Here is a 22,805-nt window from a genome sequence, read left to right on the forward strand (position 1 = left end):
AACACCCAGCTTGACACTTTTTGGAGGATTTGACTGCCCTCAATGCCCGGAAAAGCCATAGTACCCATTGTACCCACAGACTGTTTGCTTACAGGGCAGTTTTCCCCTGTTCCATTTGAGACGCGCCACACATAAAACGAACCTTTGTTTGGCTTATACGTAGGGCATTCCGATAGGCTGTACCAAGTGACCTTTAGCTTTTGACTGGAAATATCAAGAATGAACATGCTCGTGCCTGGTCACAAAGTCAGGATATCACTAGAGACAGCACCTTCTGTCCCGGTTGTGCAAATCCCTTATGTTGTGAACTCCACAAAATCATGGATCAATAGACTTCTTTCTGTGCTTGCTGGTAAAGTGTCACAAAAAAATTAAACCTTTGGTTGGCTTATTGGACAATCCTATTGGTTGTACCATGGCTCATGCTGTGGGAATACTGCCTATACTATGAATAATCAGCCTTGCACTTACCAGCTGATCTTTTGACAACTGACATCTTGTGACTACTTATTTGACAACTGCCTTCACCCGGGAGAACTGTCAATACAGTGGGGAGAAGGGCTGTTGCAGTCGAGCCACCAAAATGGTAATTTGGGAAATGGCACAAACTGCAGAAATATCTTATTTTCGGGAACGACCCTTTGGTTACATTACCCATATCATGAAGAGCTGAGATGGCCAATGATGCGTGTTGTCAGAATGAATGCCACCACACTGCTGATGTTAACACTGATTATAGGACTGATATGCTCCAAATGACACGTTCCACACACCTGCATGAAGAGAAATCCGTTAGGAAGAGTCTTTCAGGAACTCCAACTGTGCTTGTTGTTAGAATGCTTTATAGTCCCTTGTTATGATAAGTGCCTGTGATATATTATGGGACAAGTCTCTTTCACCACTAGGAAGTAAACATGCCACTGAGGGTTAACTGCTGAGACAGATTCATGCTAGTTGTCTCATATCTGTGAAGTCAATTTTGCTTCAAACACCCCGAGGTCAATTAACCCCCAGCTTGTTTTGGAAACCTGATAGCTAGTAGTGGGGGTTGACCTTTTGATTCTGGCCTACAGGCTCTGAATGGCTTAGGTCCGATTTAGATCCCCAAACGGCCTTCCATTGGGATATGTGTCCTCCAGTTGTTAAGTGACATAGTATGGCAATCAAACAATGTCACATCAACATCCATCGCAAAGTCCTTGTCTTTTGTCTCTACACACAACAATTGAGCATACTGGAGACTGAACTGGTGCCAACTGGGCTAATGTGCCTGGGATTCTTTAGTTGGCAACTTGAAAAGAAGAACACAAGGCCAGATTTAAGTGTTGAAACAATTGTTATATTAGCCATATAAAATTGTAAACAGTCACAGCACACATTGGACACAGCAAAGATGCATTGTCCACTAACAATAAGTCCTGTTGTTGCAAACAGGATGTCACAGAAAAAGCCACAGCAACAAATAGTATGTTCTTTATACTATTACCTGCTACATGCATTTCAGGAAATACAGTGGAGAACAAAAGAGCGTCAAATACATCTACATGTACGCAAATATAGTTCTTTATATGTATGTACAGAACGGAGAAGAAATGAGCAACATGCTATTAAACATGTGGAGGAAAAAAGCTCTTAAAAGCACATATTCAAGAATAATTTAGTACAGCGTATCAAACATGAAAAGCTATTTACAAGTTGCAAAACTCCATTTTAATGACATGATAACTATTTTTTGTACAACACACTAACCATAAGTTCTAATTGGACGGTCGGTGCTTTGTAGCACCGACTGTCACTAGGTGAAGGGAATTTCATCTGTGTGACAGAGACGCGACAACACTTGGGTCTGAGTTTAATTAGAATTAGAATGTTTGCTTTAGGATCGTCAACACCTGTCACAGCTGGCATCCAATAAGGTTGCATACTTGGTTTGCACAGACCTTCCAACCCTAGAAATGTCCAAATAGTATTTCATCTGGACAAATGCAGTCTTTGTAGATGAATGAAGGTCGCATAGCAGATGTGCAAAGTTCTCTCAATAATGTCAATCAATAGTTCACAACACCTACTCTTGTAAAAGCTCTAGTAAAGTGTACGGAGTATCATTAAGCAAAGGAGGTATTTACAATATGTACAAACTATGTACAAATATATTTAACAGAACATGATTCACTTGACTGGCAAGGTATTGCCTCTGCTTTTGCAAGTCACTGTAGGTTCAGACTTCAGTTTCATGTCGTATTGGCGTCTGACATTAGCTACCATTCCCTTGCCGGTAAATTTCTTTCTAAGAGGTAATGGTGTGATGATATTCAACGGTGTGATGATATTCACCATTTGTGCATTAAGACAGTATCCTTTGATACATAACTATTAATGATGAGTATTATTTCACCTACGTTTCACAAATCGAGACTTGATGAATTTCTACCATAAGTGAAGAAACTTCACCTGCCTCTGGACATGCAGGACCAGATCAAGAGGTAGAATTCAGCAAGCCTAGATTTCTCCCTTTAAAGGCTGACATTGAAATACATCAGCATCAGGCTTTTTCTGAGATCCGCCTTATTATGACATGTTATCAAAAGTCCATCAAAATGCTGCCGTTTAGATCTAATACACTGCTTTCTGACAAAGGGTGATTTCACCACAGTGAGAAAGGCTTCCAAAATCTTCAAACTACAATACAACTAAGATTCAACAACAAAGAATCTACCCCAGCCAGCAAACAATGAACTCATGAATAGAACCTTGTCAACAATTCATGGTTTTCCAGAATTTCATCACTGCTTTGATAATTCAATAAAACCTGTAATCCTATGGCAAAATTTGTGGGTTACACTTTCGGTGCTACATGGCCAATAAGATAAATATTGTCATAACAATGTCCAGCGAAGTCGTCGTTAACTCCTTGAGTGGCTCGGCGTGTGTTGCGGATGAATTCACGTTTCGACATCTTGTTTTTCACGTGAGGACTACACAGGTCGACGGACAACATTATTAGTGAGAAGCAGATGACATAAACAGCATCTGAAAATAAACACAAAACATTCAGTTTTATTGATGACATAGACAGCATTTGAAACTAATAATAACGATTTTTTTAGTAAACTACCCTTACAGATCAGAAGGACTGCATTAGAAAGGAGTCTTTAACATGAAGAATTGACATTTCTTCTCTGGGTTTTGTCTGACAACTTGCATGAAGATTCTATTGGCCAAGGGACAACCCCACCACCTCTCCGTGGATTTCAGAAACCCGATTACATAAAAACTGACTTACCAGGAGAAAGGCCTAGCCTTGGATTGCAGCTACAGAATCGTTCTGAAAACTTGTCGACAAGAAAATGTAAGTAGGTGCCTCTCTCGTTGGGTGCATGGACCTCATTGAAGAATTTCCGTAGAGCATTTGGCAAAAACTGGTTTTCAAAGTTTTGAAGGGTTATCAAGTGGTCTACAATGTCTCTCCTGAAAGTAAGAAAACAATGATGAAGTTATGGTGACCTTTGCTTCAGAAATTGATACCGAGCTTGTGGTCCTATGGTGTCTAATCAAGGAGAGGGGATTTTATGACTTTCAGTTTCAGGTTCACATCTGGTGCACCTTCTTTTTTAACTAGAAGCTTGTCAATTAGGGAGAAAACTAAATTTACCTATTCTCTAAGTACTGGCGCTTTGCTTTCCAATGGACATATTTGGCCTTGTGCAAAAATCGGGCAATCTCTTCTGGTGTATCAATTACTAGCCCATGGCGAATGAGATATTGTATACCCTGAAAGACAACACATAATCAAATTACATGAGGTACTATTATTACTACAAAATGACAAAAACAAATTCAGTTCCTTGGCCGCCAGGGATAGACCATACATGTAAGCCAATGCCACAGACCATTTGCCTTGGTGTTAGCCTAACTAAGGTTATGTTGGTTAACCCCCCCCCCTCCAATTGTTCTCCCAGTAAGTTTAAATAAACTAAGTACAAGATTCTAAGATGAAAAGAGCTTGATGTTGACAAACCTCATTTGGACAAGAATTGAAAAGGACGACACCTTCATCCAAAAGGAGGTAGACCTGTCGGTAGGAAAAACCAGGTTCAAATCTCCTTCTGTACATAGCTGTGTATGGCCAAGAATTTCGACATAACCTAAAAGAAACAGGGAGTGCATTCTACAAAATGAAGAGTTGCATTGCAAAAAGTGTCATATCTAACATTTTAGAGTTAACCGTCCATGGCATTATGATGACTGATATGATCTGTCCTTCAAATTTCAGAGCATTTGGACCAATAGCAAAACCTATGCTAAAAAGGGCCCTGCTAATAGCCCATTGAGCCCTTGAAGTGTATTACTAAACAAAGTCTTGATCTTGAGAATTCAGCCCAAGCGATCACTGGGCACCTGCACAGCTGCTTCCCCTTTACTGGGTTCAGCCAACTGAAGACATGGGCAGTTCTTTTTTTGGTAATCAGACGAGGGAGAAGATTTTACCAACAAGATGAATGATGGATTCTGAGCTACTTACCCTTGCCACAGGATATCATCCTTGGCTAAATTATCCCAAACACATCCGGCCAGACATAGATCTGTTGCATTCAGGTAGGAGAGGATGGTGTAGCTGAGTTCAGGTGGGAGGTTGGTCAGGTCAGGAAATCGTTCTTTCACAGCAAGTTGCTGATTTTCGTCTTCCCCGTTTTGATTTTCAAACTCCCTCAGCCTGTAGAGTACTTGTCCCATGCCTGCCTGGTTTAGTAAATCTCGTAATGTCCAATCATAATCAAAAAGGCCTGGAAAAGAATGTTACTGTATGGGATAAAATAAATTGGGTATGAATATGATGCTAATCATAATAATGTGATTACTTTGAACTAAAAACTGATTTCCGTATACCCCGCCCCCTGTTGAGTACTACATGTACCTCAGGTGAATTGCAGCAGCTATGTATACTGGCATAGGTGTGAGCGATGAAGAAAGCCAAGTGACCTACGCCACAGGCACAGGCACTTAAATAATGAAGAGTTTTATACCCCCCCCCCCCCCCCACTCATCATGCAGTGTAAATACTGTAATGCAACAACACTGTCAGTATCACTGTCATCCTGGCAATGCACCGACAAGATGACTGGCTGAGATGTGTATAGGGTCTAGTCTACTGGCTGCATCATTCAATGCATCTGCATGTGCATGTGTGAAGGCAAAAAAAAAAGTGAAGGCAAAAATCTTGATCACTACTTTTGCTCTCACCTAATTTTCAGTGGATGTGAAGTCGTTCACACCCAATCACATCAAAGAATTGTGGTTCATGTTTCATTTGTCATATTTTTCAAATATTGACATGGTGAAGTAAATTTTGTAGAGTTGTTTATAATGACGTGGAGGCGACTTGTTGTTGCCCTGTTTTTGGTAGTGCAGTGTTGTTCTTTGTGTCGACGTTATTGATTGGCTGAGACATCGTTCGACTTATTCATCCAGTAGTTTTATCAAACTCGAACGAGTAAACTACTTCTTCAAGAACATGAAGAATGGCTGCTTCAGTAGTCTCTGATAAACCTCTTCCCCCTCACTGAAAGGTGTGAAAAAACGGAGCTCAACCGGCCTCTGCACAGCCTGTAAGGACACTAACTAAATGAAAGTGTACTTTAGAACTTCATTACGATGTTATTGTTATGTGATTGCTAATAGTTTAAAAATAGCAGCTCAAATTCGACCCAACGTCAAAAAATACATTTTGCTGTAGTTGGTAGTGTAGTGTAGTGTGGTAGGCTACATGCATATAAATGCATTAGCATTGCATGCAGATGCAAGACAAAAGAAGACCCCCTCCAAACAAAATAAAATGTATGCCTATCAGATATGGCCTTCAATCGATGGAAATCAGTGCGTCATGCAGGCCTAATATGTATGTAAAGTCACGGACGAAGTGAGCCCCCCCTTCGTCTTCGGGCGTTTATTTCAGGGACAGGGGAGTTCCCCCGAACCCCCTACGATAGCTGATAAGTGATAGTGATAGTGATAACGATCTTCACAAAATATGTGCCTAACTGAATTGAATACCGACCGGTTGGTAATGGTTTTGCGGAATGGAAATGCGGTCGAGACTCGAGTCGTAGCTCTCTGCCGTTTCCTGATCCAACCTATCTTATCTATGTCTTTTCAGATTTGATTATGTACCGGTAGCGAGCTGCTGCTATACTAGCCAGTAAAGATGAGATTCAACCAAAAGGAGCTTCAATACCTAGCTCAAACTGCCAAAAAGCAGGACGTAGATAAAGAGGGTGCATTGTTTTTGAGGGAGAAGCAGGAAGGATTGTTCAAAAAAGGAGAAGGTACTATATTGCACTACTTTACCCACAGGCTGTGTGGCTCCTCCCAAGTTATGATTGACCTGCAGTACACAGGGGATGCATGAAGTCTCGCAGGCTATGTGGCACCTCCCGAGTTATGATTGACCTGCAGTACACAGGGGATGCATGAAGTCTTGGACTTCCACAAAAAGGGAATAAGAATTGGTCAGTCAATTTCAGCTACTAACATTACACACCTTTCTTTGTTTTCAGTGTTCACGGAAAGATGGTTCCTATTGAGGGGAAACTTGCTGTTTTACTACAAAACCAAGGAAAAGGGTTCCGAGGTGGTTGGTGTCATTGTTTTGGAGCGATGCACGGTGGAATTGGACCCCGATGAGGACAAGATGTTCTCCTTCCAATTAGGTATGATCTTTCGTAATTGAGACTTGGGGGAGAATTTGCATATGAATAATAAAATTTATATTCCTGAGTTATTCCGAGAGTAATGTCTTCATGAACAGGCCTTAAAAAATGTACTTATTCAGGAGGCACTTCTGTAATAACTGTCAACAAGTTGGTGGGTGGGTGGTAATAATAGATTAAATTTTTATTTTTTTCGTAAACTTTATTTTCCAATATTTTGTCAGTCTTTGAAGGTGATGATCGCATCCAGTACCTAGCTGCTGAAATAGAAAAAGAGCGAGATGCTTGGATTCAAGCCCTCCACATTGCCAGTTACGAGTGCCTTAAGATGCAACTGGAGTGTCTGCGGGAACAGCTCCGAGCCAAAACTGGTCATGATCCAATACAGCAGCCTTCACCGGCTGTGCTGGATGAGTCAACTTGTTTAGGATGTAAGTAAAAGCTGTCGAGTGGATTTAAAAGTGGTGTACATGATGAGGTGGCTAACTTCCCTATTGATCCTCTCAAACTCTCATTTGATTGCCACCTTATCCTCTCTGGTCATCGGAGACGAGTAGTTAGGGACTGAAAACTATTTGTAAAAGGTTTTGTAAAGAATATGAACTTCAAAAAAGGGGATGATCCGGGATGAGTAGCTGCCTCCATGGATGGATCCTTGGAAAAGTGACATTTGTTCATTGTTGTGACGGTTAAGGTAGATCAGGACAGTCGATGCCAGTCAACACTGTACTCTTTTGAGATACTGAGTTTAATTTCTGTCTAATTGGCCGAGATTTGCATCTTTTCCAGCTGTGAGTGCCGATGAACCTGTGATAGAGATGTGCTTACGTAAGTAAAACATTATGGTTGATTGCATCCCTCGAATTGCATCGTGAAAGCACTCCCATCTTTTCATTACACACGTTCTCAAGGATTTTGATACTTACAATACATGCCATCTAACTTTGATTGACGTCATTAAATACCTCTCCTCCAGGTGTAACATTTTAAGGGTCTGAAGGGGGGAGGTAGGAACTGAAGTGGTTTCTCAGTTAAAATCCATTGTGTAACGATTCTGACTTCCTGACTAAGGAATTTTTTGGGCCATTTTGGTCACTTTTCAACCTAAAAAATGAAATATACCTATGGGGTTGGTAATTCCAACATGCAGGTGCATGCAACAAACACAAGAGGCATTGCTGAGCATGATTAACTAAACACCATTCCTGCATTCATTGATTACATGTTTCCCTTCTACTAACCCAGGCTGTGATAATCTTCCTCATGGTGGCCAAGGACAGGAACCCAATGCAATGGTGGTTGTCAGCACTCTCACTCCTCCGGAACAAACTTGGGCGATACTTGCTCATTCAGAAATTGAGGATGTAAGTTAAACTACTCGTTATAGTACCAGTTATCCAGTTAGCAAAGTGGTAGCCCTATATTGTTAGTGATACCCTTCTTTTGTATGGGTGTTACTTCAAAAACGATTCATTAACGGCATGATAGAAGTAGAAATGTCCCCCACTGCATCACTTAGTTTAGATAACAACTCGCCAATATCAACAGTAGAAGGTTTCTTTGATGTCTTGCACATTGTGCAGGATTGACACAGTCCTGCAGTGCACTGTCGTTCTTATCAATATCTCTCTTCATATAGTGCATAACCTCTCAATTGTCAATGCCTTCACCACCCGAGGTCATTTAAATGCAATGGTGCCCTGTGTGTGCCAAAAGGGCTCTCAGTCTCAGTAACAATGGATAAGAGAGAACATAGGCAAACATTGTATTTCTACATTGTTTATTTTCCAGAGAACGAGTAATCCTGTGTTTATGAAGACAATTTGTATGAACTGGCAATCAATCTCCGTGGCAACCAGAGTTAGACTTTCTGTTTATGACGTGAAGGAGAGGCTCACAGAAACGGTAGGTGTGAATTGTGCTCATTGTTGAAACCTCGTTCATCCACGCATTGAGATCATGAGCAAAACTTTCATTGGATTGTTTCTCTGAAAGTGATTGTTGAAAAAAATACGCAATTGGCGCATCGACAGTTGTCTTTACTTATTCTTGATGTCAAGTGAAGTATACACATTAGCCCTTTAACTTGAAACGTTGTATAATAAACGTTTTTTTTATGTCTTCAGATGGCTCAAATAGGGTATGCACTTTTCACAATGGACGAACTTCTGAAAGCACCTGAGAGCATTCTCGAGTTAAATCTCGGGTGAGTATTCTGTGAAGCCTGTTATTGGAAGACTTAGGTGGGGTCTGAAAACTTACAGAGCCATGTTGCTTGTGACCGTCTGATGAAATCCACCAGACGTCACGTGGAATCTGCCAGACGTCACAAGCAACATGGCCCTGTCGAGTTTTCGGACGCAATTTGCCATTACATGTACGTCATGCAAGTCATCTTTAGCAGTCAGCAGGTCCTGATGTGGTCTCTATTGGCACCAACTTAAAACTACAGCGATATGCACTATCATTGAGAGTGAACAGTTTTGATTGAATCAATTTATAAAGAAAGAATGCTCCCTTTTTGAAATGAATGCAGACTAGAAAGGATTTATTTTCACATACTAATGGTCTGTTTCATGTTTCAGTGAGGGTTGTGGTACTGTGACAGTGCGGGCTTGGCAAGGAGAGACCATATTTGAAGATGATGGGGCACTTGATGATGATAATGTGGATGATGTATTTGATAAATCTGAAGCTGAGCTACTCAATGCTTCAATGACCTCAACTGGTACTCTGGTAGGTTGATGTTCTAAGTAACCAAAGGAAAGGAAAGGGAACTAAGTTCAGCATAAATTACAACAGAATGAGTTGTTGGTGCATAGCTGCCTGGTAAATGTGGCCTGCCTGACAAGTTGCTTCCAGCTGGCTGACTCCCATTCTATGTGAAACCATACTCAGCGAGTTCTTTACCTGGATCATATTCATAGGACATGCAACTGGGAAGAATGATGTGTGACTTCGCTCCCTCAAACTTATAAGATATGCCATGGTTGTTTTCAGATGAGTCTTGACGGTGATGATCTTCTTGCCGACATCCCATCCGCCAGCAGGGGAGTTGTCCGGAGCAAATCGAGTGACCGTGTGCGACAGTTGCGCGCCCTGTATGACAATATCTCAACCAGGGTGTATAGGTTCCCAACCAATAAGGGAGGAGAGGTCAAAGTTCATGAATTTATGGGGGAGAGCAAACTCACATTTTATGTACCAAAGGAATTACTGTAAGTGGTTATGATTTGAATTGAAGCATTTGTTTTTGTCATGATAAAGTTAAGATTGGAGTCTAGACCATAAAATAACAGGTGTGAATATAACGAGGTCTCTCTTTCCCAGAATGGTCGGTCCATTACACCATTATTGTGTTTAGTCAAAAGGTCAAATTCATTAGAGATGAAGGAGAACCACAAAAAATGGGCCAAAAGACAACTTTACAGCTGAAGAGCTTAGTGATTTGTTTCTTTTCCAGTAAGATTTGGATCGAGGAAGAAAAAACTAGAATGATTCAGCTACAAGATCTTGGAAAGGTATGTTGATTTTCCCAACTAAATCTTGCGAATCTTTCCAGGCAGATAACAATGTAAAGAAAATCATATCATTTTGAACAGTTGCCAGGTAGTGTGTTGATAGTTGAAGTAAATACTTGTTGCTTCAATGTATAAACGTGTGACGAATCATTTAGTAAAAGATTAACTAAAATATCTTTGAAAATGTTTAGCCACTTGCTCTTAGAATTGCATCAAGTTTTTGATACATGTACATGTATGTTCATAAATATTCATTCCGATGTCGATGAAAGATTACAAAGTTTCATCTCTCCGAAATTAATGTAGTGCTGATTATCTGTCTTAATTTTAGATAATATTTCATCATCATTCTATCTGATTCTCCTTCTTACTAACCTACTAACTGCATGCCTTTCCACTTTGTACTTGCGATCTTTCCCTTAATTTTAACTGATACTAGTAGAACTCAGGTTGTGTCCATGTGCCATGCCTATGACCTTAATCTTTCAGCGTGGCTGTTCTTATTTTGGTACTGAAAATCCATGTGTTTCTTCTTGAAAAGCAATGACATCCCTTCTAAAGCTACTTTTTGTGAAAAATGAGTTAAAATTAAAAATAAATATTTTGCATAGTAATAATATAGGTTATTTTCTTTCACTGATGAAAATACCGTCTACAGCTTTCCATTCTTTTCAGTCTTCCCTTTCTCCTATTAACTATTAACTAACTAGGCAATACTTTTGACCCATACAGTCCTGGCTGATTATCATCAGATTGGCAACTTTGATTCATTTTATTAGCTTGAAGATCTTGTCAGAATCATTGAAGTTTGGAAAGAGATGTAAGATGTGTAAATATGCATAAAGAAGAATCAGTGGACTCGGGCCAGAATCTCAAATCTTTTGTGACAATTGATATTACACTATATTCTCTGAGCTTTACCCTGCATCATTAATCGACTTGTTTTCCACTGACACGTGTGTTTTGTTCTCCCAGCTAAACGGCCGGCATGAACATGTGCGGCAGGCATGTATAGATCACAGTGTTGAGCAGCAGAATATTTATACCGAGGCCCTCTGCAATATATCTTGCTATGAAGGTTTGATCTTGCACGTTTCTTCCCCAATTTGCCACTGTTTGTTTATGGACATCTCTTGTTGCAAGCTGAGGTTTTTGTTGCATTAATTTGACTTTGAGCTCATTCATTACTAAAAGATTATAAACGTGATAGTGCTGAGATACTGTTGGGGACAACTGGATATTCTGACGTTTTTACAATGGATCATCCCCAGTGCCTTCGGGGACACCTCAGTTAGCAGGACACCCACTCTATTGGGGAAGGTGGTTGGTGATTTCTTGTCTGTTTTGGTAATGAATGAGCCTCTGCGCCATGTGTATTTTGTAGCATATTGAATGCTGCATGTTGCAACCATAACTATTAATGGCCTTTGTTCTGATTCTATGCACACCTAGAAACCAAATTTGATTAAATTTGCCCAATCTTGTATGTGGAGACTGGCTTATTTCGAGTGAATTTGCATCTCAGTATTTTACTCTTCAGTATATTACTATGTTGGTACTGTGATGTCATTCAGTGATGGTCAGCATGATTGTGTATTATTTTTTACTTCAGTCCTCATCCTTTCGAATTAGGCTGTGTTCATTTGATAATTCTAAAACAATAATCCTATTGTCCTCAGAATGTATGCAAACATTTAACAGGAAAATATGTTAGAAAACATAACAAAAAGTCTTCTGACATTCTCTCTCAGATTGTAACTAGAAATAACCTGCTATGATATTTTCCTCTCTGAATTAAAGTAAATTTTCTAATCGCACAGTTGCATATCATAACTTTTCTCTATTACAAAAGCTGTGGTCTAAGTCGGATGGTCGTTGGGTACGTCACGCCAGTTTTTGACTGAGTCGTCTGTTATACATTGTGTACATTCGAGCATTGTAGTTCTCTGGTAGAACACCAGGGGGCAGAAAATGCCAAGGGACGCGACGTAACCAACGGTCATCGCTTGGGTCCTAGTCTCAACATTAACCTCAGCTTGACAACAACAATTGTTCATATTCTGTCCAACCGTCTAACCAGACCCCTAACTATGCCTAATCAGAGTCTGGAACCCGCAGCCTCTTCCTGTTCATAACATGGTTCTCTGCTAATCATTTGGCTGCTTGCTTGGCAAAGTTACAGAAATTAAGCACCCTAATTCCAATCATGGACACATGTGAAAGTCCTTTTTCTGACTTGAATACCCGATATCAATTTGTGTCTTTGGAAAGGAAGTCTCGTATGGAAATGTGAGGGGTGATACTTCGGGCAGGGGATTGGGTGTGTGTTAAAGTACGACTATTGTCTTCTGACTATTGATAGTTGGTTGTATGGATAGAATTAGGGTGCACCTAAAAAAAGATTGTATAACATTTTAACATCATTTAACATTTAACAATTTAAAAAGTCCATTATTTTGTAGATCATCTCATAGAAATACTGTACCAAAACAGCACTTGCTGTCAATGTAATCTCTAATCGAAGACAGAATTATCTTATTCATACAAGATTTTGCTAATGCTTAACTACATGTGTTGATTGCTTTTGCGGTTGTTCAGGCGATAACAGGGGTGACAGCGTATTATGTAATTACCTGTCAATCCTTCCATTTGCCAGGTTAACTGACGAGCAAAATTAGTTACCTCGGTATGCATTATGAATAAAATAATTTTGTCTTCAAATGGATGCCGTGGTCAAAAGCTTTACAATTTTACTTTCCCATGCCATGCTATATGAGGATCTTGAAATCTAAAATCGCACTCTTATGATAGTTGCATATAATATCATCACACATCTCACATAGCGCAGCCAATCAAAGATCTCATTTCCAGGATATCCCAGTTTCCCTGTCTTGGACACAACCCTACATGTATGTTCAAATTCCTTTGTCCGTCCAATACCTCTGCCTCACCTTTAAGATCATTGTGAATGATTCATTCAAATTGAAATCATACATCTGTCCTTCTCTCTGATCCCAGCTGCCAAACGAATTCGAGAAAGCCAGGTCAGAACTGTTCGATCTGCACATGAAAACGACCAGCGTTTACACTCAGTGTCTTAGGTATATGCAAGAATATAAAGGTAAAAGACGATACGTTACTTGTCAGGGTTCGTACACCTTCTTCACGGTTGATTTGGTCTTCAATTTCCATTAATTATGATATCAGTGTGCTGCAAGGAGTGAGACCTATCAACATTATCAAGTTCATGTGCCTTTGCCTTAAAACTACAGCAAGCCAGATGCAGTTCAAGCTCACAGATATCATTCACCTGAAAGTTTTCCTTTCTGAAAAAACCTTTTTATCTAAAAGCCTTGGAATATTTTTCTGATTTTTAAACTGACGTGTACGAACCCTGATTAAACTATGGGTGTAGTTGCTGGCACATTAATTTTTCCTCGGGATATGCTATCCTTCCCCTTCCATTTTGTTTGAATTTTGTGTGTTGTGACCTGAGTGTTGTCAAGGTGTGCTTATAACCCTTTTCTCGTCCCTCCACCTCAGAATATGTTGGCTGATAGCTAGTCATGCATGAAGGCAGAGTTGGCAGACCCTTCAAGTGTTTTGAAGCTACTGTTATTTGATAATTTCTTAATTAGCCGTGAGTGTAACTGTTGCACCAAGAAAATAACGATTGGAAAAGCTTTTGGAATTGTTCATCATAGACATCAAAAGGTTACTTCTTTCAGCTAATTATATTTTGAACTCGGTTAGAATCTGCATCTGTCTGTAGGCTTGTTAAAATGTTGCATAGTTTGCTGCATTATGTTGATAGTTAGTAGAAGTTGTGAATAGAAAATAAAGAGCATCGTCTGGCTGCCATGATAGAGAGTGTGTACTGCTATGCTGCCATGCAGTATAAAGCATTCAGTCTTTGCATGAAATTGCTGGTCGTCTCTCCTATGGTTGATAATGGTGAACAAACATACAACAACAAGTAACTCTTCTGTTAAGTTTGACTTCTCACTTCTGTGTCATTCTGTGACAGTAACGTGCTGCACAAACGAGCGATTTAGACAGCAGTTGAAAGGACAGCATACTGCAGATGTCTTGGTACTCCCTTTAAAAAGCTGGAGAAAGTCTTACCTTTGAAATGTGCTCATCTTGATGATAATGGAAGTCAAATTGGTCTATATCAAAATACATTACACTTGAGCTAATGTGTGCTCATTCACACACAGAGATTGTAAATTTGTAGAATGATTTCAACAATCTAAATGATTGTACTCTTTCCATTCCAACAGGACCACCATTTAAACCAAGCACCAAAAGGTTACTACGAGAGATGGAGTTTGTTCCTACAAATCTACATCTACAGAGGATGGCAGTGTTAAGTGAAAATAGTCAGAAAGGTAATGGTTCTGTCAATTTTAGGAGGCTTTAACAGAGATTTTTGAGAGCTGTAGTGGAAACTAATTCCACAATTTTGGACCAGTTGACGAAGAAGACCATCCACCAAAGGTTGGATGATTCGATGTGTTCTCACTCTATTTTGGTTTCAGTCTAATAAGAGCACCGACTTCAAAACAAATTCCTTTTTTCAGCTTCATACTATGATACGATAACGGTCGGTGCTTTTATTGCATACCCGATGCGATTCAAACATGGAGGATTAAGAAGACTCATTTTACAATTTCGTGAACAATACATAAATAAGTTTGGCGCTGAGCCACAGGTAGAGAAAATCACAGAACTCTTGAATACCGTTGCTGTGTTACGCAAGGATATTCATTTTGAGAGTGAGGGTGTTAGTCGGGCGGCAGTGCAAGGTGATCAGGAAGTACTACCTCATGCAGCACAGAGGCTTAGTGATAAGGTAAGTAGGAATGATACGGAGGCCGCATGGGGAGGGACTAAAAGTTCGCCTGGTGAGTTGTATCAAAACCAGAATCGGAGTAAAGGCTGTGATTACCACGCACATGGCTATGACTAGGGAAACAAGAGATCAAAGGAGAGAGGGAACGTGCTCCAACTTGCTGCTTAGTGCTGTAACTAATCTGAATAATTCCTTGGCTTAGTCTTGAACTTTGTAAGAGACTGTTCAAGAGGTAAATCCAGGATCCACCTCCCCGTCCTAAAGGCAAGTAAACCGCCCAATTTTCTTGATTTTCCAGGTTCGGCAGTTAACACTTGTGTGTGAGAGCAGTGTTGTTGAACAATCTCTACAAGCCTTCACGTGGATGAAGACCAATGATGCAGACTTCACCAACAACCGACGGCCAGCTACGGAATATGTGTCTCCAAATAACAATTATGCAGATAAAAATTGGCGATGGACGAGTGCAGACTGCAATCCATCCACTGTTGGAGAACCTTGGGTATGGTATTAACTAGTTGTACAAAGTTATTATTTTTTTAAACTCCAGCTGTTTTTTATTTTTTTTAAAAGCTGATTGCTAGAACTCCAAGTATTGAGAGATGCTGCACTGTAAATTTTGGGGTTAACAGTTCTGTTTCGACCACTGCGAGAATTTAAGGAATAATGTGAAATTTTTTTCCAGGATATTATGCGGTCAAACCTCGAAGCTATTGTGGTCTGTATGATATCAAAAATCGACCATCTCCTGAAGAACTACTCTGGAAACAAAGACATCTGGATGGAGGAGATTGAACCACTAGTCACAAGGACGAAGGGAGCTGTGGAAAATATGGCCAAACTTGTCCTGGCATCACTCACTTTCAAAATGGTTCAGGAGCTCAGCTCTAATGTCGCACTTTGGCACAGTATCAAATATCGGCGGGACGTCATATTCTCTCATGCAGTAAGTTTTCTTTGGATTATCGGATGTTATGAATGGAGGATTGGCATGACAGTGAATGGTGGGGCTGATAATGAATCCAAAAGACGTCAAGTGATTGTGACTCATTCATTGGAAAGCTCTCGATAAGTGGATTTAATGTTTTCTGAAATGTTTCGCAATGGCTCAAATTCAAGGCCCATTTGCTTTGCCAATGCATGATTGTCCATGTTGTCTTGACGTGCATTGTATATATGCTTTTCTTTCTTCCTTTCAGCTCACAACACTTATCACAGCTTTCATCACAAAAATACGCAGCTCTATCAAGAACGGGACTTTTCTCTCACAAATTGCACGAATCGGTATCATTGCGAGTTTCGAAGGTTTACTCAGTTGTCATGGCGATGAGATGGGCATGCTCGAGGATATGGTAATTGCTGTAAATGATCTCAATAATGTCAAATTCCGCATTGTGCACTCTGCAGAAACGGAAAAAATCTTGCCGCGGATAGTTGTGGATAGGTACGTATTCTCATTGAATCTTTGTTTCCCATTAATCTAAAATTTGCCAGTTAATGCATCTTTGGTTGGTTTCACAGTAAGCCTCTACTTTGGCCCAAGTTCTCTCTTTTATCAAGTCTCATCGAAATTTTTAAAAGTTCAAATTTATTAGAGAAGGAGACTGCAAAGCCAATGTCTTAGTTTTATTCTCGTTTTATTTTTGGAGTATACTTTTCCTTTTTCAAAACGAGGCTCGGTTGATCTAACTAGTGAGCTTTGGGTGGATTTGATTCACAAGTGCAATAAGCTTGCCTAAATATCCTTGCTTAGAATTAGTGCGAAACCTTCTAAATGGATTTGATTTTCTACTTAGTCTCATGATTTATTTCGTTGTTTTGATTGGTGCAGTCATAGGCCTACGCGACAAGGCAGGTTAGTACAAGGCAATATCTGTACACTTTTCATGCCATTTGTCACTTTTGCTGAGGACTGAAAGTTCGCAACCATGAACTTCACATCTGTGTCATTTACCCTATTTTACATCTGTATGATTCGATCAGCACCGCTTTGTATTGTGCCGGTTTATGTTGGGCCACCACAGTGCGGGTCGCTCTCCTTGACTTATCAATGGAGAACTGTAAAACCCAGAAATGTTGCATGGAATAGCCATATTGGGATGTGCCTATTGGCAGATGGATTATTTAATAGAGAATGCATGTTATGTAAACTATCTATGCCGTGGATGGTTGTTGGGAGAAGACTGAACTGTCTTACAGCTTTTGTGCTCAGCTAAGCAATATATTACATGTATAAGGACTTGGGTGTTGGCTTGGCTATCAGGAGTAGAGAGATGGCTTTTGGGAATCTACATTAGCTTTATTGGTTAAAGGTTTTTTATGGTAGATAGCAGTCATTCTACTCAATTTTCTTTGTGTTAGTCATTCTTTTCTGTCGGTGATCAGATTTGTTAGAATTTTGGTGAATAGCGCTTTTAATCATTACAACTATCACAATCTTTGATGTTTTTATTTGCTTTTCAAATCTGTAGCAGTGTGAAGACAGAGAGTCATCCTGATGCAAACAGGTGTAGTATACATATCACTTATAGTGCATGTTGTTTATCACTCACTCCCACTCCTAGTGCATGTCGTATATAACTCCCTCCTTCTACAGGGACTGAGTCAGTGAACAGTGTACATGTAGGAAATGAAACATAGGATCCTATATCCTTACTTAGTTCTTACTCATTGTCTGCAAAGTTTCGACCTACATGTAGGTTGTCATCAGTGTGACCATTTGATGCCATCCTAGCGGGACAGTCCCCAGCCTGGGCAGCCTTGGCTTGAAGACAGCCCAGGTTATGTTGGGAAGGGTAGATTGAATTTCTTCCCATATTGACCCAGTTTCAAAACCTGACTCAGTCCTTGCACTCATTGTTTGTGTATGTGTGTGTTTAGCTGTCAGTCTACAGGGGCGGGGTGGCTCAATTATATGTCCAAAGTCGAATTGATAAACCAGTACAGTAACATTGTCATTGGACAAGTCTATGTGTATGTATCGCGTATGGCATTGGTCCTTAACACTTTATGAACTCCATCCTCTGTATCAAACCCAGTAACATTACTGTGTACTCTAGAAACTCTTACTAGGGACTCTAGGAGCTTGCCTTAGATTCTCCATACCTAACCCTGATCTCCTGTTTATTTACAAAATAGTGCTTTTAGTTTCAACCAAAGTACTAAATACTAACCTATATCTTGAGTGGGTGTGTTTGTTTGTTTTTAAGACAATATGGCATCCTATTTTGGCTTCAGCTAACTTTTCAGCGAATTTTCCTTGATTTTCATTAAAGATGTTTGCTCATTTTAATTATCGTAAATTTGTAGTTGTTGGTTTGACGGTTGCTGTGTTCAAGTCGTTAGTTTGATACAACATGTACAAAGACTTGATCATTCATTTTGCACTATATGGCATCTAACTGGAAATATTGAATCTGTTGCAGGTGTGGTATCATTGTGGAAGTTCCTGCCCCTCCAAATCAGTTCCATCTGTTACCACACGAGCTGCAGAGAGGTCATCTGGTCAAGGTCACGCCAGTCATGTTCAATATCGGTCTCAACGAACAAGCGACTCTTGCAGAAAAGTAAGCCTAAGGGAAATGTTATAACGTTTATTTGACAGGTGATGGCTGTTGATTGCCGTGAGTTCAAAGGTTTATACAGTATTAATAATAGTCCTAATGGCAGAGTTTAGGGTTTGCTTCTGGCCAGATATTGAATTGTTTCTTGATGTGAATCTGATTGTCCCATATTCCTACTAGGAAACTGTTAAGTCAATAGATCACCTTGATTTATATTTTCTTTACAAATTGATGACTACATGAACCTGTGCTTTCACTTCAGGTTTGGTGATAACTCATTACAGGAAGGGATCAATGTTGAGGGATGTCAAGGCATGATAACCTATTACGAGAAATTTGCTGAAACGTTTGGTGAACCAGGTAAATGTTTCAGCACAGTTACGAAATCTCACTATCTGAGCAACGGAGCGATAGTAGTTAAAAGTTTGGTTATTAGGTTCACAAACTCAAGACTTCAGGCAGAACTTTTATAGGTGTAGTCAGCATGTTCCAAGATGATTTTGATATCTGTTATTCTATTTTCTAGCTAAAATTGGAAGCGACAGTCTACCGCTGGGTGAGCTGATGGCACGTCTGCAACACAATGTTAGTGTGAAAAAATCAAAGAATGTGGAGATTTTACAGCTGGCTGAAGAGGTTGGTTCATCTGCTTTTGGTCTTTTAGTGTCCTAATACAAGATTTGGGTGTCCATTGCTCCTTCCCTGTACAGTGATAATCTACTTGACCAGCACTATGAAATTTAATGACGTCAGCATCCTGTTAAGATTACTGCCCCGGGGACTTCAGCCTATGGTACATGTAGTGGAAGGAGTCAGTTGCAAGCTACAAAATGTGCTCATGTCTTGACTTGTGAGTCTTCTGCTTGCTTTGGCATAGGAACAACATATACAAGGAATCGTAAGTGACCATTTCAATCGCTGTAGCTCTGACTCAATGATACGTGTATTTGTTTCTCTCTTAGATATGCCGCCAGATGAATGGACTCCGGTTTACCAGTTGTAAGAGCGCGAAAGATCGGACCGCCATGAGCATAACTCTTGAGCAGGTTCAGATACTACAGAGACAACATGACCTGGCGTCGCACGTCTTCATGGGTTCACTGGAATGTATGAGAAGGTAACTTCCATCAATTAGAACATTTTGGGGGTGGTGCTGACTTTCTGGGAGACAATAGTGTTAACAGCACATTGGCAACCTGCTTATTTCAAACTTGGTGACTAGGTTGTTGGTGTGGCTGTTATGCTTGCCGTTTCCCACTTGCATGTATGGCATGAAAAGAATATTTTATAAATAAAATGTATGACTGAACTTTCTTCTCATTTTCAGTGAGGGAGTCCGGAGAGAAAACACATACAAGAACACTGGTGCACGCAAATACGCTTTCAACAGTTTACGGGTGCTATCTTTGCCAAAATTATACCGCCCACCCCACGGGACATATGGAAACGTCCAAACATAGAGTACATGTATCTCTGTGTAGTCCATTCCTATTAATCAATGCAATGTACTTAAACTCATGTACAAGTGTGGTCTACTCATTTGTTTCAAATACTGACACTGTAAACTCCTTTCGGAGTGTAATTCTGATGTCAAAATACTTCATGTATTTTGACATCATTATAGCCATCATATGGGTACAGGTTTGAGTTGGGATGGGATGGGAGCATGAATTACTGTGATAAGAGTAATTTAAACGCAGTATAGAATATTTTTTGCATTGTAAGGTGTTTTGATTGAAAAGGCATAACCTTTTCCATGTAGATCTAAAAGGACAATCCTAAACATCTAATATCAGTGATATTTTCTTTTGGCACCAATTACTTATATCCTGTAGTGCTTGAGCTTGCTAGACAGTCACGCCTGTTGATCAATTCATTGGTAAGGCATTTGCTTAGCGATTATGAATTGATTTATATCACGTTTGTGATGGAATGCCTCATGTACAAGGATACATGAGGAAGGTAATGGTCCTTGTTAAAATGCTTTTAATTGGTCTTGTCTTGTTAAAGACTGTTGTACTTCAATCATGTGATCTGATAAGAGTATTACATACATGTATGACATTTTCTCTGTGCATGTACCTGTACATGTAGGCATGCTATTTTATGCATAATTATTTTTCCAAATTATTTATTTCTTATTGGTAAAATTTTATACAGATTTAGGATGTCAGTTGTTTCTAACTGTTGGTAATGTATGTATTTGAAGCTTGGCCTGCTTTGGTTTGATACTAAAAGTTGCCTCAGATAAGATTGACCTTTTAGAAATCCTACACAAGAATGCTGGCATCGTATGGTGGTATGTCAGTGCCCCTTGATGATTTGCCAGATCCACAAAGATGGCGACACATTCAGCTCAAAGTCATTGTGCACCATAGGTGTATTACCAGCCAATCAGGCGCACACAAGAATAATATTTACTTTAACACAATAAAACAGTTTAAGAGCCTGGTTTGTGTTAAATGGTTTTCTGCCCAAGTGGGTGAAAAGGTGATGTACGCTCACCTGGTGTAATATCTTACTTCATAGTCATATCTGAATGCAACTTTGTAAATCGTAGTCAGGCTTTTGAGCAAACTGGATTGTCTTGTTAATCAGCTTGTAATATGTGACCCGCTCTACCAAAACTAGGCGCTTGTCGCATCTGAACTCGACAGGTTGATACGGACTTGTTGTTCATTTCCCTATTGTAGACCTTTTGTGAAATCTATTACAAACTGATTTGGTCACATTTCACAAAAGGTCTACAATAGGGAAATGAACAACAAGTCCGTATCAACCTGTTAAGTTCAGATGCGACAAGCGCCTAGTTTTGGTAGAGCGGGTCACATTTGGAAAACTTTCAATGTCAATTTTTATTTGTACATTTGTAATGATGTATTATACGTACTAAAAATAAATTATCTTGTGTATATACCTTCTTATGAAGTTAATAGTGGTTAATTCCTCCCTCTTGAATTTTTCATTCATTACTAGAATTCAAAATCATTGTCACTCCATCCTCAATTCCCCGAAAGGAATAAAAATTGATCCAGTTTTGGTTGTGAAGTGAGGAAGATGATTTTGAGCTCGCCTGCCCTCTGTGTTGCCCAAGATCTCAAACAAAGCCTCTTGGTTGAGAGGTTCAGATATTGATATGAGAACGAGGTGGCATTTTGTTAAAGGATATCACATTGCCTGTTGTCAGAAATGCAAGGAAAGGGTGTAGGCCCCTATCTGCTGGGGAGGACCATGTTCTTCACAAATGACTTTCGCCAATGATGAGACCGTACCGGCCTGGCTCTTCCCACTACATATCTACTGTGATTCCTGTGGCTGTGCTGAATCTGTTTTGACACTAAAGCAAGTCATTATTTCTATCAAGTTCTCTTAGTTCAATGCTGTCCTGAAAACTAGTGTGAAATTGGCTCAGGCGACAGTAACGCTATCTCGCGGCAGAAAATCAAACTGAAATCTTCGTCCAAAATTGGCTTATACGATAGTGGCGCTGTCTCGCGGCAGAATATTGAACTGAAATATTCGCCCAAATCTTCCAGTTTCATGTTCTACCGCTAAGTGGCAGCACTGTCACCTAAGCCAATTTTGGACGAAGATTTCAGTTCAACTTTCTGCCGCAAGATAGCGTTACTGTCGCCTAAGCCAATTTCACACTGGTTTCCTATGAAATTGAGCATGCCCTCGGACTTTCTTTTCAGGCCTTTTGCAGGAATAGATTTTTTGGTATTGCCAATGACATAAAGGGTGGGGCCGATTAGCTGCATTTGCATTCGTCTTGCAAATAACCTCGACAGATCTACCATTTTTATTCATTTTCTTCATGTCTCAGCCAAAGATTTAAAAACCTTTGATTTGATGACGGTTGTGATGATGGACTGGAACCTAGGCCTACGTCCAAGGCAAGATCACCATGTAATTGCGGTAAGACTCATTCTTGACAGTGGAATCTATCTCAGCGAACACCTTTCTATTAAGAACACTAAGTCTAGTCCCAAAGTTGTAGTTTCCATTCAAGTTGACCTCTCTAACAGGACACCTCTAGCCTAGCACTTGTCAGTCCCAAGAGTGTGTTCTACTGCACTCCTTTATTGTTGTTCTCCAATCCATGGCTGTTATTGCCACTCCAGAGCCAAATAGGGCTAGGGACTCCAAAACAGTCTGT

The 22,805-nt window shown here is 40.0% G+C and overlaps 2 protein-coding genes across 4 annotated transcripts; one reads left to right on the forward strand and one right to left on the reverse strand.

The window, feature by feature from the left end:
* Nucleotides 1-1,317: 1,317 nt before the first annotated feature.
* Nucleotides 1,318-5,411, reverse strand: LOC135493892 (F-box only protein 8-like). Its single transcript, XM_064781534.1, has 6 exons — nt 5,242-5,411; nt 4,523-4,784; nt 4,019-4,145; nt 3,653-3,771; nt 3,284-3,468; nt 1,318-3,030 (listed from the first exon to the last, which is right to left on the reverse strand). Exons 2-6 carry the CDS (start codon nt 4,732-4,734, stop codon nt 2,837-2,839), a joined length of 837 nt encoding a protein of 278 aa, XP_064637604.1. The 5' UTR covers nt 4,735-4,784; nt 5,242-5,411; the 3' UTR covers nt 1,318-2,836.
* Nucleotides 5,412-5,514: 103 nt separating this feature from the next.
* Nucleotides 5,515-21,391, forward strand: LOC135493200 (inositol polyphosphate-4-phosphatase type I A-like). Of its 3 annotated transcripts, none has more exons than XM_064780277.1 (24): nt 5,515-5,606; nt 6,155-6,323; nt 6,555-6,707; nt 6,932-7,138; nt 7,497-7,535; nt 7,953-8,071; nt 8,499-8,612; nt 8,834-8,913; nt 9,293-9,443; nt 9,708-9,925; nt 10,171-10,228; nt 11,204-11,306; nt 14,512-14,619; nt 14,812-15,083; nt 15,382-15,585; nt 15,769-16,029; nt 16,283-16,527; nt 16,915-16,938; nt 17,555-17,590; nt 18,509-18,649; nt 18,909-19,006; nt 19,173-19,282; nt 19,609-19,763; nt 19,974-21,391. In XM_064780277.1, the coding sequence occupies exons 2-24, from the start codon at nt 6,203-6,205 to the stop codon at nt 20,104-20,106; spliced, it is 3,150 nt and encodes a 1,049-aa protein (XP_064636347.1). In that variant the 5' UTR covers nt 5,515-5,606; nt 6,155-6,202; the 3' UTR covers nt 20,107-21,391. The 3 variants fall into 3 exon arrangements, with proteins under 3 accessions (XP_064636347.1, XP_064636346.1, XP_064636348.1); XM_064780276.1 differs by lacking the exon at nt 11,204-11,306 and adding an exon at nt 13,247-13,349; XM_064780278.1 differs by lacking the exons at nt 11,204-11,306; nt 16,915-16,938 and adding an exon at nt 13,247-13,349 and having other exon boundaries at nt 19,974-21,390.
* The last annotated feature ends 1,414 nt before the right edge of the window (nt 21,392-22,805 follow it).

Source organism: Lineus longissimus, chromosome 9 (genome assembly GCF_910592395.1).
Source record: "Lineus longissimus chromosome 9, tnLinLong1.2, whole genome shotgun sequence".
NCBI classification, from domain to species: domain Eukaryota; kingdom Metazoa; phylum Nemertea; class Pilidiophora; order Heteronemertea; family Lineidae; genus Lineus; species Lineus longissimus.